At 32.8% G+C, this 23,947-nt stretch overlaps 2 protein-coding genes across 4 annotated transcripts; one reads left to right on the top strand and one right to left on the bottom strand.

Annotated features, from left to right (window-relative positions):
• Positions 1-919: 919 nt before the first annotated feature.
• Positions 920-12,854, top strand: LOC108771639 (uncharacterized). The gene is made up of 12 exons (XM_018536978.1): positions 920-1,002; positions 2,025-2,116; positions 2,569-4,139; positions 7,475-7,621; positions 8,778-9,029; positions 9,209-9,497; positions 9,966-10,204; positions 10,540-10,751; positions 11,164-11,250; positions 11,530-11,671; positions 11,934-12,156; positions 12,789-12,854. Exons 1-11 carry the CDS (start codon positions 979-981, stop codon positions 12,152-12,154), a joined length of 3,276 nt encoding a protein of 1,091 aa, XP_018392480.1. The 5' UTR covers positions 920-978; the 3' UTR covers positions 12,155-12,156; positions 12,789-12,854.
• On the bottom strand, positions 12,789-20,824 carry LOC108771761 (probable cytochrome P450 305a1). Of its 3 annotated transcripts, none has more exons than XM_018537127.1 (10): positions 20,754-20,824; positions 18,893-19,152; positions 16,436-16,690; positions 15,664-15,904; positions 15,364-15,523; positions 15,159-15,279; positions 14,772-14,952; positions 14,120-14,379; positions 13,599-13,694; positions 12,789-13,026 (listed from the first exon to the last, which is right to left on the bottom strand). In XM_018537127.1, exons 2-10 carry the CDS (start codon positions 18,972-18,974, stop codon positions 12,791-12,793), a joined length of 1,632 nt encoding a protein of 543 aa, XP_018392629.1. In that variant the 5' UTR covers positions 18,975-19,152; positions 20,754-20,824; the 3' UTR covers positions 12,789-12,790. The 3 variants fall into 3 exon arrangements, with proteins under 3 accessions (XP_018392629.1, XP_018392630.1, XP_018392632.1); XM_018537128.1 differs by lacking the exon at positions 20,754-20,824 and adding an exon at positions 19,269-19,574; XM_018537130.1 differs by lacking the exons at positions 12,789-13,026; positions 20,754-20,824 and having other exon boundaries at positions 13,439-13,694; positions 18,893-19,574.
• Between the last annotated feature and the right edge of the window lie 3,123 nt (positions 20,825-23,947).

The following is a 23,947-nucleotide window of genomic DNA, read 5'->3' as shown; positions in this document are numbered from 1 at the left end:
TTCTTTAATTTTTATCTTGATCTAAGATTTCTTTATGTATTTCAACAATATGTATTTGGAATTAAAATGTTTTTAAACACTTTCAAAAAGATTTATGTCTTATAAATATGTATAGAAATATTCGCATACTGTTAGATATAAAAATATTATTTTAATATTAAAAGAGATCAATGATCTGAAAACTTGTTTCGGGTTCCAGTTATAATTTAGAAAAATATCACGACGTGTCTGTAATATTAAATTATCATTGATAATTAAATGTTCCATGTATACCAATATATTTATTTTTATTAATAGGAAACAGATAGCGCGTAGCTTTCGCAGCAGACTCATGGGACAGAGACCGGTTCGGCTAGAAAGAAACCTTGTTTCTAGATATCTAACGTGGAAGGCATTAGGCGTGTTTCCGTTCTTTCTCTTTCCGACAATATATCGAAATAATGTGAAGGCGAGGCATAACCTTGTCGCATAACCTTGCGAGTCTTGAACTTCGCTGTTGAAACACAAGCGCGGGAATAACTGGAACCGCTCTTGCTTGCTCGACTGGATCGTGCTCTCGATCACTTTCTCCGAGTGGATGATATTGCTCACCTGGACAGAGGCCTGGTCGCGCTCCGGAAGTGGGGGTGTTAGAAGGAGGACGATGGTGGAAGAGGAGGAGGTGGAGGAGGGTTCGGTTGTAAGGGGTCCGGGACCCAAAACAGTACTTGGCATTACCACCACCTCGCAGATGAAATTCCCCGATTTCCACTACGTAGGATACCCGACGGGACCACCTCCACCGTCGACGGTTCGCCATCACCGCCGTTCACGCGATCTGCTTCCTTACCATGATGCTCCTGCGGTGATGCCTTCGGGGGAGGATACGCGCCTATATAACTACGGCGTTCCAGTGATTGGACGAAGTAAGCTACGTTTTCCTGCGCCCAGGGAACAGGAGTACGCGGCCCGAGCCCGACGGGCGGCACTGCGAGAAATATGAGGATTCGCCCGGGATGCGCGGTCAGTTGTTCTATCAATTTTCACTCTTTCAATCGGTGTTCCGTGCGAGTCGCGCGCGTTGTGCTTTCCGAGTCATGCTACCACCCGTCATACTTGTCATCAGCTCGCGCAGATCTTCTACGATTAACTGGCGCGATCTAAATGGTTGCATCGCAATATACATAAAAAAAAATCCAAAGTGCATTGTTTCAAGTTCGTGGAGATATTCTTCTTCGGTGTTTGTCATTTATTGAACGAGCGTGGTGCTCAACCCGACGGATATAAACCATCGCCATTTCGGACAGGATGTATAAAAGTCTTTTGTTAGATCTTTAACCGCGCATTTGTTATAATCAAGTCGAAGCAAAGAATTTGTCACAAACATGCACCAATATTTTTGTGAATTAAAAAATGATTATGTATATTTATAAACTCACGGAGTTATAAGTCTAGTTGCCAATATAATTTCTTTTTTTATCTTTGATAGATCTAAGACTATTAATTCAAAATTATACGTGATTTTAAATTCCACAGGATTCTATTTATATACAAATCTATAAACTTTTGGATTTATGATTCTTATTCTAGGACGATATGTGTAGTTCTTAATCTTAAGACTGTCTCAGGTAATGTCTTAAGATGCTAATAACATCTAAGCTATGGCCTTTCTTTTTATGTATAAATGCTAATCTTTTTATAATTTTTTTGAACTAATTTATTTTATTTAGAAAAATTTATATATTCTAATAAATATTATCAGCCAGCATATTTATTATACGCTAAAATTATCTACCTAATATCTAAATTATCTACCTAATATCTAAAATATATGTGTACTTTATTGTAGAGAAATTTTAAAAGTTACATTCTCGTTTACCCCAATTTGTCAATACTAACTATTTTTTTATTTTAACTCACTATGATTTTAACGCAATGATATTAAATAATAAAAATTAACGAGAAAATTTAAGAGACAAACAATTTTTTTTATCAATAACTATTAATGAATTTATGTCATTATTATATAATTTTGTTGTTTACAGGCTGTGCTAGTGCTGCTACTGCAGACCGTTCTTGTGGCGAGTAAAGCTGTGGATCAAACGCAAATACAACAGAAATCACAGCGGCAGATTCCGTACGTATGACAATTTTAATAAAGAATTTAATACAAATATAATGCCTAAATAAATTTCCATTTATAATTTACGTTTTAACAATTGCGAAAAGCTGATGTAGACATTTTATTTATATTGAATTATTCTTTCTTTATTCTTAGAATTACAAACCTATACTTTTAACCTAATTCATTTTAATTTTTAATAAAAGGAATGACAATTTTTTATTCCAAACCACATTTGATTATAATGCGTACGTTGTAAAATTTCTTATTAAGTTGTAAAGATTTAATCTGTGTAAATTACGAAATGTTGATGATTTACGGTGCATTTCAAAGTTGTATTTATTTTAATGAAAATAATTTATAAATATAGACAGATTTTAAAGACTTTTCTGTATATAAAAAAAGATAAAGATAACGAATATGAATATAAAGTTTATTAAGATTTCGATGTTAAATGATTGTCACAGATACGGTACAGAAGCGCAAAAACGATGGGGAGGCGACGGTGGTAGTTATGGCGGCGGTGGTTATGGGGGTGGCGATATTGGTGGTCACTTCGGTGGCGGCGGCGATGTCGGCGGTCATTTTGGAGGTGGCGATGGCGGCGGTCATTTTGGAGGTGGCGATGGCGGCGGTCATTTTGGAGGTGGCGATGTAGGTGGTCATTTTGGAGGTGGTGACGGTGGCGGTCATTTTGGCGGTGGCGATGTCGGCGGTCACTTTGGGGGTGACATCGGAGGTCACTCAGGCGGCGGTGATATTAGTGGTCATGGAGGTGATATCGGTGGTCATCTAGGTGGAGGTGATTTTGGCGGCGGAGGAATCGAAGACCATCATGGCGGTCATGACGATCATCATGATAAAGGCTACTGGAAGAAGAAACTAATCTGGAAGCCGGGCTGGAAAAAGATTTGGAAACCGGCAAAGAAACAAATCTGGAAACCTGCATGGAAGAAAATCTGGAAGCCTATTTGGGTGCCAACCCAGAAAGCGGTGTGGAAAGAAATTCAGGTACCAGCTTGGAAGAAGATTTGGAAGCCTGTATGGAAAGAGATTCAAGTTCCGGCGTGGAAAGAGATACAGGTGCCGGCTTGGAAGAAAATCTGGAAGCCGATATGGCAGCCAATCAAGGTACCCGCTTGGAAAGACATCCAAGTACCCGCGTGGAAAAAGATTTGGAAGCCCGTTTGGAAAGAGATTCAGGTACCAGTGTGGAAAGAATATCAAGTCCCTGCTTGGAAGAAACTCTGGATACCCGAATGGGTGAAGGTCGGCATACCGGGCGAACACTTCCACGGCACGGATCATCATGGATGGCAATACACCAGCCATGATCTTTGGAAGAAAAAGTTGATCTGGAAGCCGGTGTGGAAGAAATATTGGAAACCGGCGAAAAAACAGATCTGGGTCTCGGACAAGAAGCTCGAGTGGAAAGAGGCTTGGAAACAAATTTGGAAACCAGCGAAGAAGCAAATCTGGGTAGAGGATAAGAAACTGGCCTGGAAAGAGGCTTGGAAACAGATCTGGAAGCCGGCCAAAAAACAAATCTGGGTCCCTGACAAGAAACTCGAGTGGAAGGAGGCTTGGAAGCAAATCTGGAAGAGTGAGAAGAAACTAGAATGGATCCCCGACAAGAAGCTCGCTTGGAAGGAAGCGTGGAAGCAAATTTGGGTGCCTGCTTGGAAAGAAATCTGGGTACCAGCGTGGAAGAAGATATGGAAACCAGTTTGGATATCCGAGTGGTTCCCCACTGAGGACCATCATCATCATCACGGCTGGGACCGTAAAGACACACAGGCTCAGAGCACTCAAGTTGTGCCTTACAGTCCTGAGAAAGGAACCCAGCAGAACAAGCAGGTACAGCAACAACAAGCGCAACCACGGCAACACCAGGTACAGCAACGTCAGGTGGACAATAACAAAGTCAAATGGGACAGTTCCGATTCTTTCCAAGCAGGTTCGCCGACGATCACGCAGGATTTAGTACCACCACCTGTTAATCAAAACGGAGGCCAAGCCAACTTTGCATTCCCTAGCCGTTGACAGAGCTAGATTTTCGTGCAGAATAATCCGCACTGTAATCCACAAAAAAATGCTTGTACAAACATCTCCACCGGAGAATGCTGTAACATAAGCCGCTGTATATACTACATCTTAGGATTATTAATATAAGGTCGTGTAAAACTTAAGTTACTCGAAATTGTTTGACTGACGCGCTCCCTGTCCTTCGAGGTACCTCCTTTACCTATAGAAACGTCGTAACCTTTTTGCCCCTTTCCTTGTTTTCTTTTTTTATATACACGTTGTTGTCTCTCCAATTGTTAACTAATACTGTTACGAATAAAGTTTATAAATATTTTGTTAATTCTTTGGCTATCGTTATTTCACCCTTTGTCTTCAAGTATGTTTTACAAAAACCATGATAAAACTTTCACTTGATATCCCAGACGAACACAGCACGGAATATTTATAAAATATTTAAGTATTTTATAAATATTCTATTCTGTCTGGGAGATACGATAATAGAATAAAGATAAGTCAGATATACATGACGAGAGTGGAACTTAGAAAACATTTTTAATAACAGAAAAAACAATTTTGTGCACATTTTTATTTTCTACATATTCGGAAATGTGTATACGTTGAATGAATTCAACGAAGAAAATTTAAGACGTCGAATGCGTTCAGTATAAATACGATTGAATATTCATTGTGCAGTAAGTGTATATAATTAGCATACACTTTTAGACAAGTTACATTTGCTTTCTAAAAGTTATTCAGTCATTTTCTTTGCTAATAATGTAATTAAAACATTATATTTATCAAACATTACATTTACAACTATTTGTTCTTATTTGTCTGATTTTTCTTATTATTGTTGCAAACATGAAACTTTAGATTTAATTTTCTATTTTAGATTTCTAGAAAGAAGTACAACAAATTATCATTGAATGAGAGAAAGCACCGATGCCTATATCTTACTACATATCCAACTTTATCATTGCATATAATTTCATTGATTACGGAAGCACTCATAGTAAACAGGATAAACGCGAACAAATTAAATTACACACCAAGAGGGATAATTGAACGATATAAGAAACATTATCTGAAATTCCTTTACATAAAACAAACGATAAATAATACGTCCGTTATCTCTTATAAGCGATAAAAGTTTTGAAATATAAGTAACTTGATAAATTTAACGGAACATTTGAAAAAGAAATATGCTATACTATAATCAAAACAGATGCTGACAATCATGATAAACGAATCAATTATTTTTTATTTTAAAAGTAATGACGACTCTAAAAATATAATGTTTCCTCTTTTTTCACAGTCGATTAAGTTGAACGTTGACTTTCTTCTCTCTTTTATATCATATATGTCGGGAAAAAAAGCCGATGTTGAGAGCTTTGTATCAAATCGTTACGATAACCGTTTCCTCAAAAGATAAACTATCTAAATGGTCACTCCAATTCCAAAGCAAATCGCCATCATCGCAAACTTATGAAGCGAAGATGACGCAACGTGAATACGCGCACGTATTCCTGCGAAATTGGAGAAAGTGGAGTCTGTTATGGAAGGCAGAGGCGACCAGCATGTAGAGGACCTCGACCGTGGAGAAAGTATCCGTGCACCCACACAACGATATAAATTAATCCATGCCACCGTGCTGTCCCGGTACGACCGCACCATATTGCACGATGCAGACTCCGCTCGATTGATGACGGTGACGATGGGATTTCACTGGCGCCAACTACGGAAGAGTGGGCTTTTCTTCGTTCGCGCGATGAACGAGAAAATAAAAAGAAAGGGAAAGAAAAGAAGAGAAGGGAATTTTAGAGAAATCGGGATACGTTTCCCTGGTATGTCGTTTCCCTGATATGACAGACAGGAAGTATTTTCACTTTCGTCTGATGTCGTACGACTCTCATCAGTTTCTCAGATCCGACAGATCCCTCGCGCGCTTACGAAATTTCGCGGGAGTCACGCAACGTCATCTTCTGTCGTCTTCCTTTACGGAAGTTCCGTTTTGCAGAAATTTCCAAAAAGATTTGTATTCGAGCTTTCACGGTCTCGCATGTTTCATTGCTAGTTCCTGCGCTTAATAGCGTCGTAAATGCGGAATATGCGCATAATTAAGGCACTTCTCTTTAGGATTTATGGCTGTTCTTTTGTAGTTGTAACGTTGCTTGACTTTTTTCGAAGCATAACAAATAAAATTCTATATATAAAGAGAGAAACGACTTTGACGTCGCAATTTCTGATTGATAATGCCTCTGCCTAATTAATGCAGCCGTATATTGAGCCCGCAGTGGAGATATATATGTATACATATACATCTCATTAAAAAATGCTAAACATCGTTATATTGAAGGCTCGATCGAGGTAAAATATTCCTCACGGTTGTCTGCTTTCTGTTATTCTTATTTTTGCATCTAACGAGTTTGGAATTAATTTTGATAGTGGAAGTCCGAAGTCTTTTCTGTCTTTATATATACATATATATATATATATATATATAATATATATACAGGACTCTAGAGCAACAAACAGTCAGCTTATAGACTAACATACTCAAGGCCAACTCACTCTTTTCTTATTAGTTGTTTTGGCACTGTGTGCATTCATATGCAAATTAGGATCTGTAAGCGCGGTGGCCGATTATCGTGATAACAGACATTTTACAACATAATAGAAGATTTCTAGGTATCGCATATTTCTCACGGGAGAGAACAATGTGCTACCGGCGTCACCTCGACTTGATTTTCACCAGAAATTATAATCAAGGATATCGCCTGGCAATCTTATTATTTCCAAACGAATTAGTCCGGATTCGTTTTCTCCACGGGAACTTGCCAAAGGAAACGATCCAAACTCACTAATTAATTTAATTTCATCAGTAACGTTCTCGATTGTGTGTCTCTTGATCGTTTATAACTTTCGACAGTTAACGCACGTATTTTAAAATTAAGAAAATAACATTTACACTTGAAATATTATTCGAAAAATAAATTTTTGTGTTAAAATCAGTTAATGCAATTAAAAGTATGGATTTTCGCTATTTTTTATCAATATCAAATTTCTTCAATAGCATGTCGAAAACGTCTCATCAGTTAAATTACACAAAGAAACATATTGTCATGTTTCAAAACCTAGAGATTTCAGGATACATAACTCCCTCTCTCTAAAGTGGCAGTTCGAGAACGACATTTTTATTTCGGGTCGTAAGGTCGTTCTGATAAGAATTCTTATAACTAGCAGCTTATAGGTTGCTTTGTTACATATGTAAATATGTACATGTATTGTGATGTGTATCGTATATATATATATATATATATATATATATATACATATGTATACGTATAGAGAACGCAGATCTATATAAACTATTGTGGAAGAAGTTGCCGAGTGCCGTATCTTGGAACATGCTGTACTTGACAATCATTCTTCTCTCCACCTTCATTTGCTTCTGCTGCATCCATGATTGCATTAAACCGAGAAATTATCCACCTGGTAAGTGAAGCGCAAAACTCAACAATAACGTGACACTCGCGAAGTGTTCAATTTACGAGTAATTAGTGCTCAAACGTTCACACGATTACTGCATTTTTGTGGTTTTCACATGCATATTTGACGCTGTAAAGATATGTTGATAGATTAAAAGACGTATCTTGTCACAGACATTACAAGTTAATTTCTCTGAAAGTATCTAATTCAGAAAGCCGATCTTTTCGAGAGAAAGTTATAGAACCTTGAAGAGCGTACAGAGTTTTGAATATTTAATCGATTTCTAGAATTCACACAGTTTCGTCATAGATGACTTTTCTTTTTTAAATAGAGATTTTGATTGCGAGATAAATTTATTGTCGAAATTTTTTCGTCATATACAGGGTGTTCGGAAAATCGCCTGTCTCACTTAGGGAACCAAACAAAGTTATCCGGAAATAAATCGTTTTTCTGGAATTATTGCCACTTTTATGTTTAAAAAAATCCTAAATCATTTTTCATAATTATGATTTATTTCATGGGGTGGGTGTTCTAACATAAATAAGTTTACAAAATAATTTAATATTTATAAATAACTTTATTTCGGATCAAAGAAGTCATTTATGTTAAAGCATTATGAAATAAATTATAATTATGAAAAATAAATCACGATATTTTTAACATAAAAGTGGCAATAACTCGAAAACAACTTATTTCCTATATTTATATAGCTTTTTTCCTTCTTTTTGAGTCTCGAATCACTTCCCGAAGTGAGTGTTTAGTTTATTAGTCAATGTTATCTCGTGTATTACGTGATAAAAGTATAAGAAAATACTAATTATTATCATATGACGTCATAAAATGATATCTGATGCGCTCAAGTCTCAGTCAATTATTAAAATTAATTTTATTTTACTTTACAAGAATTGTAATTTAAAGTTCAAATACAAAAGTATTCTAATAATGACTGCGTTTAACACAATGTTTAATTTGCAACTATTGTTTTCTTTGTGAGATAGAACTATTTCTCTAGATCTAAAAATCTAATCAACTCGTTTTCAATATTAACATTTAACAACGATATACATAATGATCTTTTATATTTTTGCTGAACAAAAATACCAAAGACTTTATATTAATGTTTTTGATTATGTAACAATCTCTCTCTGTATTTGCTATAAAGGCCCATTGTGGATACCATTATTCGGATGTTTTCTGAAGTTCTCATGGCTACGCTCGAAACACGGATACATTTATCTGGCCATACAAGACCTGGTACGTACGTATGGACCTGTAATAGGATTAAAGCTTGGAGGTCAAAAGGTGGTGGTGATTTCGACATATGATCTGGTAAAGAAGACTCTTCTCCAAGAAGAATTCAACAGCCGGCCGGACGGATTTTTCTTTAGAGTACGATCGTTCGGGAAGAGAAAAGGTATGCCTAGCTATACGTATAATGTAGTAAACGAAATTAATACCGTTTGAAATTAATATGAATTCAAAATTTCTGAAAATTATTCACTGTTTTAACAACAATTTGACACAATACATAAAGAGTTTTCGGTATCTCCGTCATTCAATTCTATTATATTCAAGCGGCGTTTATTATTCAAGGTGTTCTGTTCACCGAGGGCACCATGTGGGCACAGACTCGTAGATTTACGATGCGGCATCTACGGACATTCGGTATAGGTCAGTCAATTATGAAAAAACAATTGGCTCTAGAGGCTCGTAATCTCGTTGATCATCTGCAACAAATGAGCGAGAGTAGCGCGGTGATGATGCATACGGCTTTCGATGTTGCGGTGATCAATTCACTGTGGTTCATGATTGCTGGGCACAGATTTCAGTACGAGGACCAAAAGCTACAAGAAGCACTTGCGTTGGTTCACGATTCTTTCAAGTAAATCCTGATGAGAATCCTTTTCAGACAGCACATAATATTTATAATAAATATTCATAGATATTTAACATTATTTATTTTTGGAAATATTATATAAATATTTTATACATATTTTGTATCTATAAGCGTTATTTAAAAACGTTATTAAAATATAGACTAAATGTTTTATATAATATTTATGAAAAATATAGATAAATATATTTTACTGAGACTATAATGTCTTATTAAATATTTTCATAGCATTTATTACAATATACATGATAACCATTTTATAATTTTTATAATAAATATCTATAATCTGTGTATTCTATAAGACCACAAAAATAATATTTACAAAATATTAAAAATAAATCTTACAAATATTTTGTAAATATTCTATAAATATTGTATGCTGTCTGAATTTGTTGTTTAACAAAACTCAATAAGATAATTATTTTTGCAAAATTAAATATCGTTTTTGATACATAGATTAATGGATACCATGGGTGGAGCGGTTTCGCAGATGCCTCTTTTGCGTTTCGTGATCCCGGAATTATTAGGATACAAAGAGCTAATGGAGATTTTAGAAAATCTGTGGAGCTTCATCGATGAGGAGATCAAGATACACGAGAGAGAGCTGTCCAATGATCAGCCACGAGATTTGATTGATGCGTTCCTTTTGGAGATTCGTAAAAACGATAAGAATGAAAAGAATACGATTTTTGATCGTAAGTTGCACCGTACAATGTCAAACTTACTAAGTATTCTCTTGCCTAAATTAAATTAACAATTTTATTTATATATATTAAATTTTATTTGTTCTCAAAATCCTTGCGTTGATTGTTGAAGTTGTCTGAAATATTTTCGCAAAGTTTTGAAAGACAAAATTATGCCTGTACCTCGTAACAATAATTGAAATTACATAATACAAAAAGAATATACGATCGTGTTAAATATTTTTCTTCTCTCAAATTAATAAGTAAATTTGAACGTTGTACGATGACGAAATAAGTAAGTAATAAATTACTTTTGACACACGTGCGCCGCACGTTTCACACTGCAGGTGAGAATTTATTGATACTGTGCCTCGATCTTTTTTTGGCCGGGTCAAAGACGACCAGTGACACCTTAGCGCATATATTTCTCTTCTTGTCGCTGAATCCCAAATGGTTGAGAGTACTACAGTCCGAGTTGGATAGTGTCGTGGGTAGGTCACGAGCTCCAACCGAGAATGATTTATCATCCTTGCCAATAACGGAAGCTTTCTTAGCCGAGGTAATGTAAGACAGAGGAGATATAAACTACAGAAAATATAGAGACTATTATGTACAAACCTGTCACGATGAAGTATATAACTTATTCGACAGCTAATATTTTACAGAAAAATCTGAACAAAATATACTGTTGAGATGTTTTTTATGTATTAAAAAAAAAAAAATACAATTTTATACTTATTTGATTTCAATAATAATTTAAACTGGTCAGAAAAAATGTTCATTAAAAAATAATTATTGTGATTCAATTAACGTGTTTATCTTATAATATATCTATGTAATAGATAGTTTAAATAATTCTAATAAAACATATAATTATCAATAAAAATAGATGATGATAATTGAGAAAATGTTTAAATACTATAATATCCGACAACAACGTAAATGACATGATTATGATATATTTAATGTAGGCACAAAGATATCTGATTTTGGCTCCACTCGGCGTACCTCATACAACCGCGAAGGATGTTTCTATAAATGGTTATCGAATACCCAAGGTAATATAGACCGTATCTTTGATTATAAATAATTATACTAATGAGCTTCAGAAATATATAGGAATTAATGTTGCTAAAGTGTCCTTAATATATTTAATCCTAAAATAAATTATGCACACACTTCATACTTTTACTGATTCTCCTCGAGTCCATCTATAAGAAAACATATCAAAGTTTGCTGATTAATGTATTACCGATAAATCATTATATTTTAAATATTTGAAACACTGTATTATATTATGCGCCTAAACTACAAGAATATCGTTATTTTGCATGCAGGACACGATTGTTCTCTTTGACTATCATAGTGCTCACAACGATAAGGCGTACTGGGAACAACCGAACGAATTCCAACCGCAACGATTTCTAGACGAGCAGGGACAATTCCGTCGGAACAACTACGGTTTGCCTTTCGGTTTAGGTAAATTTCAATAAAGGAAGAGACACAATCAACACGTCGAAATGTAGCCGTTAATGTCCCACTTTCCCAATCATTATATTCACGCAAAAGTCATTTCTACCCAACCACTTTTTTCTCTCTCTCTCTCTCTCTCTCTCTCTCTCTCTCTCCTCTCTCCATATTGCGCAAATTTTTTAACCTTCGCGAAGATATGGAAAAGATAATCAATTCGCCATTGTTTGGAACTAATTGCGGGAATGCAGGTGATTGTTTCCCATTTCAGGTAAGAGACGCTGTCTGGGCGAGCAGCTGGCGCGCTCCACGTTGTTCCTGTTCTTCACCTACGTCGTGCATTATTTTGACATAGAGATCTCAGCCGAGCACAGCAAGCCGGACCTGAACGGCTATGACGGCTTTACCGTGTCGCCGAAACCGTACTACCTCAAGCTGACGAGAAGATTCAGTCTCGGTGATGATCGCCACGTGACCCGCGCGAGCACATGACGGTACATTTGGACTTCTACGAAGAGGCTCGATTTCGTTGAACTCGTAAAACATGCGAGTAAAAGCAAAACTTTCACGGCATAGAATCAATAAACGTTATTCGCAAACGTCGGACCGCCATGTACGGGATCAGTTAACGGAAATCTTTTTGTCAAACAGCTCGCGCTACGCGTAATACGTGACACGTAATGCACATAACACATTATACATAATACGAAACAAGGCGATTACAAATTACCATATGTAGTATATGTATATGCCAACTTGGAGCGATAGTCGAAGCAATCAACGAAGAAAGAATTATTTTACTTACTAATTTGAAAATAGTTTAACAAAATTATTTTCAAATCTGTATCTAACGTTTAGATACTTCAATAAAACCATTCTTTCCGCGTAAAAGAGATGCAGAAAGACTAACAAACGAAAGTGCTTCTTTAGACAGGAGATATATTATCTCGTTACATATAATTTTTAAATTAAATATTTAAATAATTATTTTTAATATAATTAATAACATTTTAAAAGTTATTTCTAATATTATTTTTAATTATATATATACCATATAATTAAAAATAATATTATATATATTCTTTATATATAATATATATTTATATATAATGTATTTTATTCGCAGCATTACAGAACGTTTCCTGATAAATTTAACGACGCAACCAAGTGATTTCGATTACTTATATTCGTGCGGTTTGAAATGCTAGAGTATGAAAGGTAGATGACAATCAATAAACTAACGTAAGTTAATAGAAATGCCGCGCGCATTTCTAGCAATTTGCCAGCTCTCGCGCGATCTGATACAAGAAAGATGCATCGTGTGTTCCACTTGAAGGAAGTATAGCCGATATTTCTTTCTCCGTCTATAACATGATATCAGAACTTGACTTGTTGTTTCCTTTTAGCTCGTATAATGAAATTGTAATAAAATATACTAAAAGAGTCTTGTAATAAAATTGTAACAAAATGCGTTTAATATACACAATACTTTAATCCCTAGTAAAGCTCATAAATATTTACATTCATAGTGTAACATTCATACATACATCAGTAAATTTTTGTACAGTATATTATTTTACATATAGTGATTTAATACTATTTTAAAAAAATAGAATTTTTGAAAAAAAGCAGATGCAAATTAATTTCTAAAATCTATTTATACAGATTTTCTTTTTTAGCCCTTTTTTTGTATATATACAAATTTCAAAAGAGTGTAACAAAATACAACTGAAACGAAAAATTATATTTTAACGTAATCAATTCTACATTTGTCAATTTGCTAAAATTAATTTGAATTGCTAAAAATTTTCAACATATCTTATAGATATTACGAATAATGTATGTGTGTTATCTTATCTTGGCACAATTAACATATCATAAGGTTTTGGCCCATGTATGAGTCCGCCCATTATTTCTATTGGAATAGATCCTTTACCTGGCACTGGAAGTAATTCAAACCTCTGCATTATCCTGACAAAGAAAAGAAACGTAGCTGATTTTGCCAAAGCTTCTCCGGGGCATCTTCTCTTCCCTGAGGGAAAAAAAAATATATTTCTCTTTGGATTATAAAGTATGTATTGAAATAATCGATTCACGAGGTTTCAATTTGATCGCTACTATCCGTTGGGCAGAGGATGTCGCGCAAGCGTTACATTGAGAGAGTATCGTTCACCTTTTCCTTAATGTGAAAGGCATGTGCTCGACCTTTCAATCGAGAAGCATCAGGAAAGAAAACAAGAAAGTGTTATCGTAATTATGTATGTACATACATCACGATGTATACAAGAATGATTTAAACGCAATTACACACGTCAATGACGTACTCAAATAAAGCGATTCCTTCGCAAAAGAATTTTCGTGCACATCTAACTATTTCAGCTATTATTCTTTTCGTAAAATTCGTTTCTTACAAGGAATGTTTAAATTAAAAGAATATTTAAAATAATTTATCCTGACCTTTTCCGAATAGTATAATATTCTCTTGTAGTTGATAAACACCATTCTTGTTTAAATGCCTCTCCGGTCTGAATGATCTCGGATCAGGGAAGAAATCTGGATCTACATTGTTTGAATACATATTCATTAAGATCGTTGTATTCTCTGATATCATATAGTTGCCGAGAACTGTATCCTTAAGAACGCGACGTGGCCCGATTACAGGTGTGACGGGCCATAAACGTTGACACTCAGTTAATACTGCTTCCGTGAAGGGCATTCTATAATTAATTTGAAATTCAAATTGAACGTTTGAGTAATTTCTTGCATAGGAGAATCGTATAAGAGACTCGAAAATAATTATCAAAGGGCTATTTGAAGTCGGCGCGGGAAACAGAGCGCAATAATTAATTAATCTTATTATAATTTAATGTGACAAATATCGACATAAAACAATTCTGAATTGTTACATTGATGTTTAACAATAATAAAATTAATTAATTATTGCATTCTGTCTTCCAAATCACCCTTTGGTAATTTTCGATTTTATTGAATAATAGAAGTCTTATAATTTAATTTATTGTATTTCATCGAATAAGAGAAGTAATGTCTCCCCTACGAAAAATTAATTTAAAGAAGCATTGTGCTCCTTTTAAAAAAAATGCTGTTATACTTGATTCTATCCTCTAATTTGGGGAGCCTATGTGGACCGATCACAGCGTCGATCTCCTCGTGTAGCTTACGTTGTACGTCCTGGTGATTGGCCATTTGCAAAAAGAGATTATCCAACGTCGCTGTCGTGGTACTGATGCCGGCGATGAAGAAGTCGATCAACGTCACAAGTAGATTGTCGTCTGAATAGAACAGAAGAGATGATCACGCGTATGTCGGACGAGCAGACTCGCAAAGAGAACGCTTTCTCTCACGTGCACGGTGCTTTCATTAACGCACTGACTGGGCACGCGGGAGGAAGCGTTAATTTCCTTGCGAACACCCGAGAAAATTGCGAGAAGTGTTCTCTGGACGTCGCTCCGGTAATAGAAAGCAACTGGGCTCACACCTGAAAACACAGAGACTTTGTCATGCTGCTCCTTGTTGCTGTACATCTCCTGGAGAAACAAGTCGACAAAGTCTACCTCGCTTCCCTTGACGTACCGTTCCTTGTGCTCGTTGATAGTGTCCTATACAGATTCGAAGTATGGCGCGTTAATAAGAAGCTAAAAAATTGAATTAACATTAAAAAAAAAAAAAAAACAGTCACACACCATTAGGAAGTTCTTGAGCTCATTGTTTAATCTAACAAGGAAGTTGTAACCCGTCATCTCCGGCGCGATGTAACGCAGCCAGGGGAAAGCGCTTAGAACCCCGCCGGTCAAATCGAACTGTTCTGCGCGACGTTCCATCAAATTCAGGAATTTATGCAACCTGCAAGTAATCACGGAGTCAATGAGACAACGCAGGATCGCAACTTCCTTTCTCGAGTTCTCCGGAAGTAAAATATACGGAAGTGCCGCGCTGCTTAGGAAACGTATTTTTCAATTGTCGACAATTTCACACATGTATACCTTGGGACATTCTCGGATGCTTTCCGTCCTGTAATCAGCATCCAAAGGACATTTATCACGGCGGGCGCGAATGCGGATCGTATTTGCCGCACGCCACCGCTTGACAGTTTTTCCACCATGAGCGTCATCTCCTCTTCGATCAGTTCCACCATTGTTTGCCTGGCAAATCCAACGTTTCTTAGAGCACGCACTGACCAAGAACGCAATTCCTTCCATTCCGCGCCGTCGTTCATCGTGATCCCTAATTTAATGATTTATAATTAATCAGAGGTCTTTAAGGCTTCTTGTAATCCGAGGGAGTAATCACTTTAATGTAATTATGAGGTAGAATCCTCGAAATCATTATAAAATTCATATAAAATTCCTATGTATACTTCGATAATTATAATATGCGAACATAAAAACTAAATCAGTGTGTAATATTAAATAAATAAAATCATTTATTTTACCAAATGACTTCATATATAGTGAAGAAAATTATTTGTAATGAGATAAAATGTGAAATCAAATAAAATCATGTAATATGTGGGTCATCAAGGTTTCAGCTAGTAGTAATCTCCTTTTGTTATAATCTTTACGTCCATTAGCTTTTTGTCTCTTTATAGCGCGAATTTGATTATTATAATCTCAATATTTAAAATATTGATCTGTATGTATTTGATGAGATTGTAATTTGTTTGTATTATTGAAATGTAAATATGAAAGGAAAATAAAAATTTTTTTAACAATTTTTTTTCATACTAATGTAATGAATTCTGATTGGATTCGTTACCTTTCTTCATTCCCATATTTCTTAACTTGGTAAATTCATTCCAAGGACGTCCGTCGTAATTTTCACTAAGACATACTTCGTGTACAAGTTTACTGTCCGTGACAACAATTACATTATCGGTACCTAAACGTAAACTTATAATATTGCTATTATATATCTTGCTGAGTTCCAGAAAGGCGAGATGCTGTCCACCGAATTTGCGCGTTAATTCTGCTAAATAATACCGATTTCCAAAAATCGGCCATGGAAAGGGACCTAAAAATTATGGCTTCTTGAATATGGAAATTAGATACTGAACTATCGTATTAACAATTCCAAAAATCACTTCTTGTGTTAAATTCTTTAAAATTCACATTTCTTTAAATATATTTTTGATTCACAATTTTCGAAGATGACGATTACTTCGCGTATATTATCGCAAAATTTAATTGGTTTATTTTAATTTATATTGTTAAAAAGTAACCCATCAGGCTCTCATTGAAACACACTTAATTAATTTGACTTCTGAATACGTCAACTTTTTTTATAAATATAGAAAATTATATTGTAATGCTTTCTAATTACAAAGAACAGATTTCATTTCTATATTAATTTTGAATCAAGATATTTAATAAATAAAAAATATGTGATTGTTTGAGATGATTTGTTGAAAAATAAATTTTGATAGAAAAGAAATTTACCTACATATTGGTAATTTGCTAATTTTTATTTGTTATTTTAGACTCTAGCTAGACTTGCTTCAATTAGATTTATAGAACTAAATTTACGATTAAATTTATAAATTATCAAAGACACCAAATTAATAATATTTATAAACAAAGGAATTAAAAAAGAGCATATACCACGAATGCTGGATAGATTTAGCGAAAACATAGTGTATTTCATAGAATATTGAAACGAAATTTTATTATTAGTAATTATTTATTATCTTTCATATTTCACATCCTCTTCATAATTGTAATTGCAATGAAGTCAATTTTAAGTTTACCTTGAATTATGTTCAAATTACCTTTTATCTCACTCAATGTGTAATACGCATGATTTTATACTCATTACTATAAACTTTTAAATTTAATATAAAAATAAAGAGGGCAAAGAACCAAATAAATTAACGAATTATTTAATTCAAACAATCATACATCATACAAACGAATAATTATCTTATCATTATCTTATTTGTAATCACAATGATCAGTACTTGATTTGGTAATTGCAAATTATCTTTCTTAATTTTTAATTATACTGTTTTAATATAATGACTGAAGAGATTATTTTATTTATGACTTGTTACTTCTCTTTCTTTTATTTTTGACAAGGATTAATTATGCATACGACACCAACATTGACTGAATCTTACCGAATTGAGAATATTTATACTTAACGAAGAATGTTTGCAATTGTTATTTTAATTTATAATACCTTTCAATTTTTTTTTGTTACATTAAAAATGACCCTATCGGAGTCGAAACGTTTGTATGATGTTTGAATTAAATAGTTCGTTAATTTACTTGGCTCTTTGCCCTATTTATATTTATATTGTTTTATACATATAGAGCCTTATTATTTCTTATTTTTTTTAATTTGTTAAAAGCAGTAAAAAATATTTTATACAATATTTTATAAACAATGTACTATATAAATTTAGTAAGTCACACAAGAATAGTGAACTATTAATTAAAATTTTTTGTGAATTTTCAACGAATAAGTTAACTTTAAAAAAAAAACACGTTGCTTTTCTTTGTTAATAATAAATAACATGATGGAACAAAATGTGAAACAACATTTACATATCTTATGTAAATACAGCTCCGAAATAAATCCTAATATGATTACAAATTATTAAATAAGCATTTAATTTATGATTATCATTTAAAATTTTTATGGAATGCCTACATTTATGAATTTATAAATTAACGCGTTTTCATTAATTCGCTTTAACAAGAAAATAATAATAATAAAATAAAATATTAAAGTAAATATTCTGAAGGATTAATGATTAAAAATTTATATCTAGCATATCTAGCAAATCTCTGCATATAATATCCATAATTAAGAAAATTATTAAATTAATTAGTAAGAATTAATGCTAAACTTTTAATTTTATTTAATTACTTAGATAGAAAGAGAGATCACATATATTATATATCTCTATAATAATTTTTAATATAATATCGTTTCGACTTTTTATATATCAATTAATTTAACACGGATCTTTTCTAGTTTCTCCTTTACACATTTTCTATTAAAATGTAACATTGAATTTTAATATATTAACAAATAAAAGATATCTCCGTTTACGCGAGAAATACTTTATCAGCCATTATTAAATGTTTTTCCAATAATCGAAAAATTAAAATAAAAAATTAAGTATTATATATAAAATTTTATTTCACAGAACATAGTGCTTTTTATTTTTAAATTCACTCTCGTAAAGATAAAGATCAAAATATTAATTACCTGGCGGGCTCTTTGCTTTCCGTTGTAATATTAAAATAATAAGAAAAATGGTGAAGATCGCTAAAACTTCGGTTACAAACATCTCCCTTTATTCCTTTATCGCCACTGCTCTTCGAAATATGTTATCGCGTTCTGCTCGCTCAATCCTGGTAGACCACCTTTTAAGGAATGAGATCCTTCCGATCTATGTTGATTGCCCAATCAATAACGTCCCCGTGTCTCGTCTGATAAGACATGAGTATAGCTGAAACTAATATGACCTACGAGGGGTGGGGGTCGATTGTGTATTTGAAACAAGAGGTGAAAATCACAAAACTAAAGAAATTCACTAGGTATTAACTAATTAAATTATAAACATTCTAGTGAATTTGCTCACTTTTCTCATTTTCATCTCATTTTAAAATAAAAATAATCGTTCCTGTTTATAGAAAGTTTCACTTATATAGGCAAAAAACTGGACTCGCAGATTAACGCAACGGATTAGCACAATAACGCATGTTTCAGACGAGTGTACGATTGCATGTACGAGCAACAAAATTGCCTCGCACATGTGGACCGACTTGTGTAACTGGTCCGATTATCGTCACACACATCCGGCCAACTGACGGTGACGAATTCTCTATCGCTTCTGCGCGCATCAAAAAGCTTTTATGCTTCTTTTAACGAGACTGTTTTACGTCGTTTAACTTTATATATGTTCTATATCGTTTAACCTTCTTATAACGGTAATATCCAATTAACCAAATCTGTTGAAAACAAATTTTATCAAATGTTTACTATAAATTTTGTCAATAAAGAGGTATTAAATTTGATTCAAATTCTGTATGTTAAATATATTCAATGTCAGTAAATTGGTGGCAAATACTATTACAACAACTTAAATTATCGTGTAAAGCTTGCTGAGAGACAATCTGATAGCAAATTGGTGGCACAAGAACTGACCAAGGTAAAGACGTTAGTTATTAATTTATTAAAATAAGTTTAGTATTATATAATTAATATCGGCAAGCTCTTCATTAAAATAATACAAGCTTAATGCGTAGTTAGTACCGATTAGCTGAACATTTTGAATTTATTAACATAATTTGTAAGCAAATTATTAACATATTATTAATTAGGAGGCTTTGTCAACAAAACACAATCCAGTCAGAAATAATTGCAGGTCAATCGATCCCAATCAGCATACCATATTCAAAAAATATTTTTTAAATATTTATTTAATGTACAATAGTTGTAAAATCATTGAATAAACATTTAAAAAATGTTTCTTAAATATGGTATGCTAATTGGGATGTTGATCAACATCGATTCGACATTGATCGACTGTTATTTCTGGCTCGGAAGCTTAAAGTGGATATATTCACGCTAAATTAACTATTTCTAATCGAATTAATGGCCAGCAATTTGTAGATAAGTTGTTAAATAAGATATGCATAAAATATAAAAGACACACGTGCGTATTATCGATTGTAAATAATGAACAATTGGATAAATTTAAGAAATTACAATAACACGGCAATAAATTCAGAATCTGGAAGAAATTTGTTAAAAAACAAACTATATATTATGCATAACTCATATGATTTGAAATAGTTTGAAATTCGGCAAAATTCGTAAATAGATATTTCTCTCTCTCGAACTCGCAATTATTGTTCATCACCAACGAAGCACGTTTCTTTTCTTGAAACCAAAGCATGCGAATCGCTACAAATTGCACATAATTTGGCGTTAATTCGACGGAATGCTTAAACGGTAGAAGAAAACGAAATATTAGATATATATATATTTGCTACATATACAATAACTGTCACTTTTCAATTTTACAGCTTCTTGTTAATAACGGAGAACAAGTACTGTATACCTTTCAGTTTAACTCTTATTGTTAGTTTAACGACTTAGTGAGTTCGCGAATTGAAGTTGTTTCGATCCTGTGTGTATAAGTAAGTCGTGAACTTCTAAACTGGTGGGAAATAGAATTTTCACAATTTATGCAAATACGTATTATCTCTACATCCTTGAGTTATCTTAACATAATTCAAAAACGCTTACGTATGCTTATCCGTTTTATCATGTTTTCTTAATGTTGTATATTTAATATATTTTGCAGCAATGTAAGGTATATGTATATTTTATCTATCTTTACTTATAATTTTTATTCGTTCTATAATATTTCGTTAAGTGCCATCCTGAAGAAAAGCAAAATAAATTCTTTATAGAATCCTCTATGTTCTTTGTAAGATTATATCCTGTAAGAAATATAGAGATTTCCTACAAAAATAATAATATCCAAGAAAAGATTATAGAGAACGACGTGAAGCGTAAAATAATTTACGCAATTTTTATTGCATAGATATTATGTCTGCTTATCTTTTAGTTATGTTATTTTTACAACGCGTTTTACTATTGCTTGCTTTCCATGAATACGCATCCCCTGTATGTCTCAAGTTCAAAAAAGTATAATTAACGAATTATCTATGAACTATATAATTATGAAACGTTGTAGTTGTTTTGGTCAATGTGCGCAGTATATTTCGAAAAAGAAAAACTCTATTGTAGCTATCAGATTAATCATCAAATAAATGAAAATTTTGTATATTTTATATATTCTGTAACAAATTGATATGATAAATCTTCCTTGATAGAGAATCTTTCTCTCTTTCACCATTTGTTTAAAAGTGATTGACCTAAAAAATATCGTTATATATTTTGTTGCATAAAACCATTATATAAGCAAAATTATTTGTTTTGCAGTTGATTTCAGAGCATATTCACAGATTAATATATCATCAAAATATATTGAATGATATATTGGCTATAATAACTTATTTTGACTGATATTTTTAATGTGCAGCCAAAATATCTTTAATATTAAAAATAGAGAAAATAACAGTATTAAAATAATAATTATAAATATATACCAGACACATTTAGAATATCTGATAGATATATTTGTATAATGTATAATATATCTACGCATGTCTATTATTATAAACGTTAATGTAATATGCATATCTATCACATCAATTTATTATAATATATAAAATATTCGGAATATTCAATTCTCTCTCATAATGTGATATGACTGCAAATATAAATCTCTCTCTTGTGTTTTAGAAATTTATCGTGCACGACAACCAAAAACCTAATTATTCATTGATGTGCAAAAAGTGCAAATAGATAGATAGTTACATACTTTTCTGAATTCGGTCACAAGACATGTATATTCATGTTTGTAAAACAAAAGCAAAAGTAAAAAAACAACACGTGAAAAGCATTAAAAATAAGCAGACTTCTAGGTGATAAAAATTGTGTAAATTATTTTGTGCTTGAGAGAGAGAGAGAGAGAGAGAGAGAGAGAGGGGGGGGGGGAGAGAGAGAGAGAGAGAGAGAGAGAGAGAAAGAGAGAGAGAATTAAAATATTAGAAATAATAGTTGGAAGATTGCAATGAAGCTGAAAAATAATAAAATCAGTTAACATTGGCTACGTTTACATCAAGAGACCTATTTTGCGGTCTGATCTATATTTTAGGTCGGATCATCAAAAAACGAAACCTGATAATAGAGAAGATAGGTCATCACCTACCAACTATTTATGGTTCACAGTTTTACACCAAGGAGCCTAAATCATTGAAAATCGAACTTAGAATATAGGTCGCGGTCTAAATGTACGATATAAACACTCTGTGAACGTAGCTAATGTAATAAAAAGCGTTGAATTAATCTTTCTAGGAATGCTGCTAATTAAGGTGTCAGTTTTCGTATGTAAAATTAAATGTTTATTTTTGAAAAATTGTGATAGTTCTGAACTAATGCAAAGTTAAAGTGGAATAAACTATACATATTTTTCATTTTAACTTATTGCACCAGCGTACACCAATTCAGAACTTGGGATGGAAAAAAAAAACAAACTTATTTAGTCGTGCTCTATATGTATCTAGGTCTATATAACCGAAGCTCAAATTATCTGCAGCATGCCAAATTTACATTTGTACATTTGATTTTCGCACGTATTCTAATACACGCATTGTATTTTTGCACCAACGCGAAGCTAAACATAACAATATTTTGTAAATTATTTATAAAATATATTATTTTGAACTATATAACGAAATCTTAATGAAATCTTAATGAAATCTTAATGAAATAAATATTAAAAGTGGCTCAATTGATATTAGATTTCAATTTGAAATTCGATCAGTAATATTCCAATATTATTCATTATATTCAGGAATAAATTTTGATCAGGGTTTTGCATATCTTAAAAGGAAAAGAATCTTTTGTAATATATTGAAGAAATATTAAAAATCGGAGAGATTGATAGTATTCTAGACTTCTTAAGAAAAAATGAAACAAAAATGAAAATGAAACTTTAAACCATAATGATATTTTCTTGAAAAATATATACATTCGTATATAAAAATAAATTATAAAAGCGACATATATTTTTATTATGCAATACTTAAGCTCTAGACATAATATCATATTAGGTAACAGTGACAAAAACAGCAAGAAGAATGGTATAGAAATAAGCGATATACAATTGTCGCCTCCCGTTGCACAATGTAGCGAAAGAAATAAAAGACTTACTTACCAATCTGATCACGTATAGACTGTAGTACACTCTTCTATCTACTTATAAGCAGAGGTAAGCTATAAGGCAATAGACATAGAATTCCAAATCGGAAATTTATCGCTATTGTATTCTGTTTCTATGATGTGCAGTGACATATGCATTCCCGAATGTTGGATTCCTTTGTTTCTATCGCTATCGCTATTGTTATTTCTATCGCTATCCGTGATGTTGCTTCGCATTGTGTATTTAGAGTTTTAATTACACATATTATTTATGTTTAAATTTACAAAAAAATTATGCTTTATAAAATTTATTTATAAGTATTTATATATTTTCCTAAACTTTTCAAGAAATAAATAGTTGATAGACTATTTATTTAATTTATACATATTACATCGTTTGTATAAATATTTATTAATAACAATCATATATACGTAAATTGTTTATTTATATTACAAATTTGAAATTATATTACATTATAA

The sequence above is a fragment of the Cyphomyrmex costatus genome, unplaced genomic scaffold (assembly GCF_001594065.2).
Source record: "Cyphomyrmex costatus isolate MS0001 unplaced genomic scaffold, Ccosl1.0 scaffold164, whole genome shotgun sequence".
NCBI lineage: Eukaryota > Metazoa > Arthropoda > Insecta > Hymenoptera > Formicidae > Cyphomyrmex > Cyphomyrmex costatus.
This window is presented reverse-complemented; position numbering and strand designations above follow the sequence as displayed.

What these genes read in the sequence shown, in the direction of transcription:
- LOC108771639 (XM_018536978.1), top strand. Translation starts at nt 979, where the DNA reads ATGAGGATTCGCCCGGGATGCGCG. An exon ending in ACCGAGAAATTATCCACCTG is followed by an intron (nt 7,622 to 8,777) that starts GTAAGTGAAGCG and finishes TTTGCTATAAAG; the next exon opens with GCCCATTGTGGATACCATTA. An exon ending in AAAGAATACGATTTTTGATC is followed by an intron (nt 10,205 to 10,539) that starts GTAAGTTGCACC and finishes TTCACACTGCAG; the next exon opens with GTGAGAATTTATTGATACTG.
- LOC108771761 (XM_018537127.1), bottom strand. Translation starts at nt 18,974, where the DNA reads ATGTTTGTAACCGAAGTTTTAGCGATCTTCACCATTTTTCTTATTATT. An exon ending in AAATATGGGAATGAAGAAAG is followed by an intron (nt 15,905 to 16,435) that starts GTAACGAATCCA and finishes TCATTAAATTAG; the next exon opens with GGATCACGATGAACGACGGC. An exon ending in GCATCCGAGAATGTCCCAAG is followed by an intron (nt 15,524 to 15,663) that starts GTATACATGTGT and finishes GATTACTTGCAG; the next exon opens with GTTGCATAAATTCCTGAATT.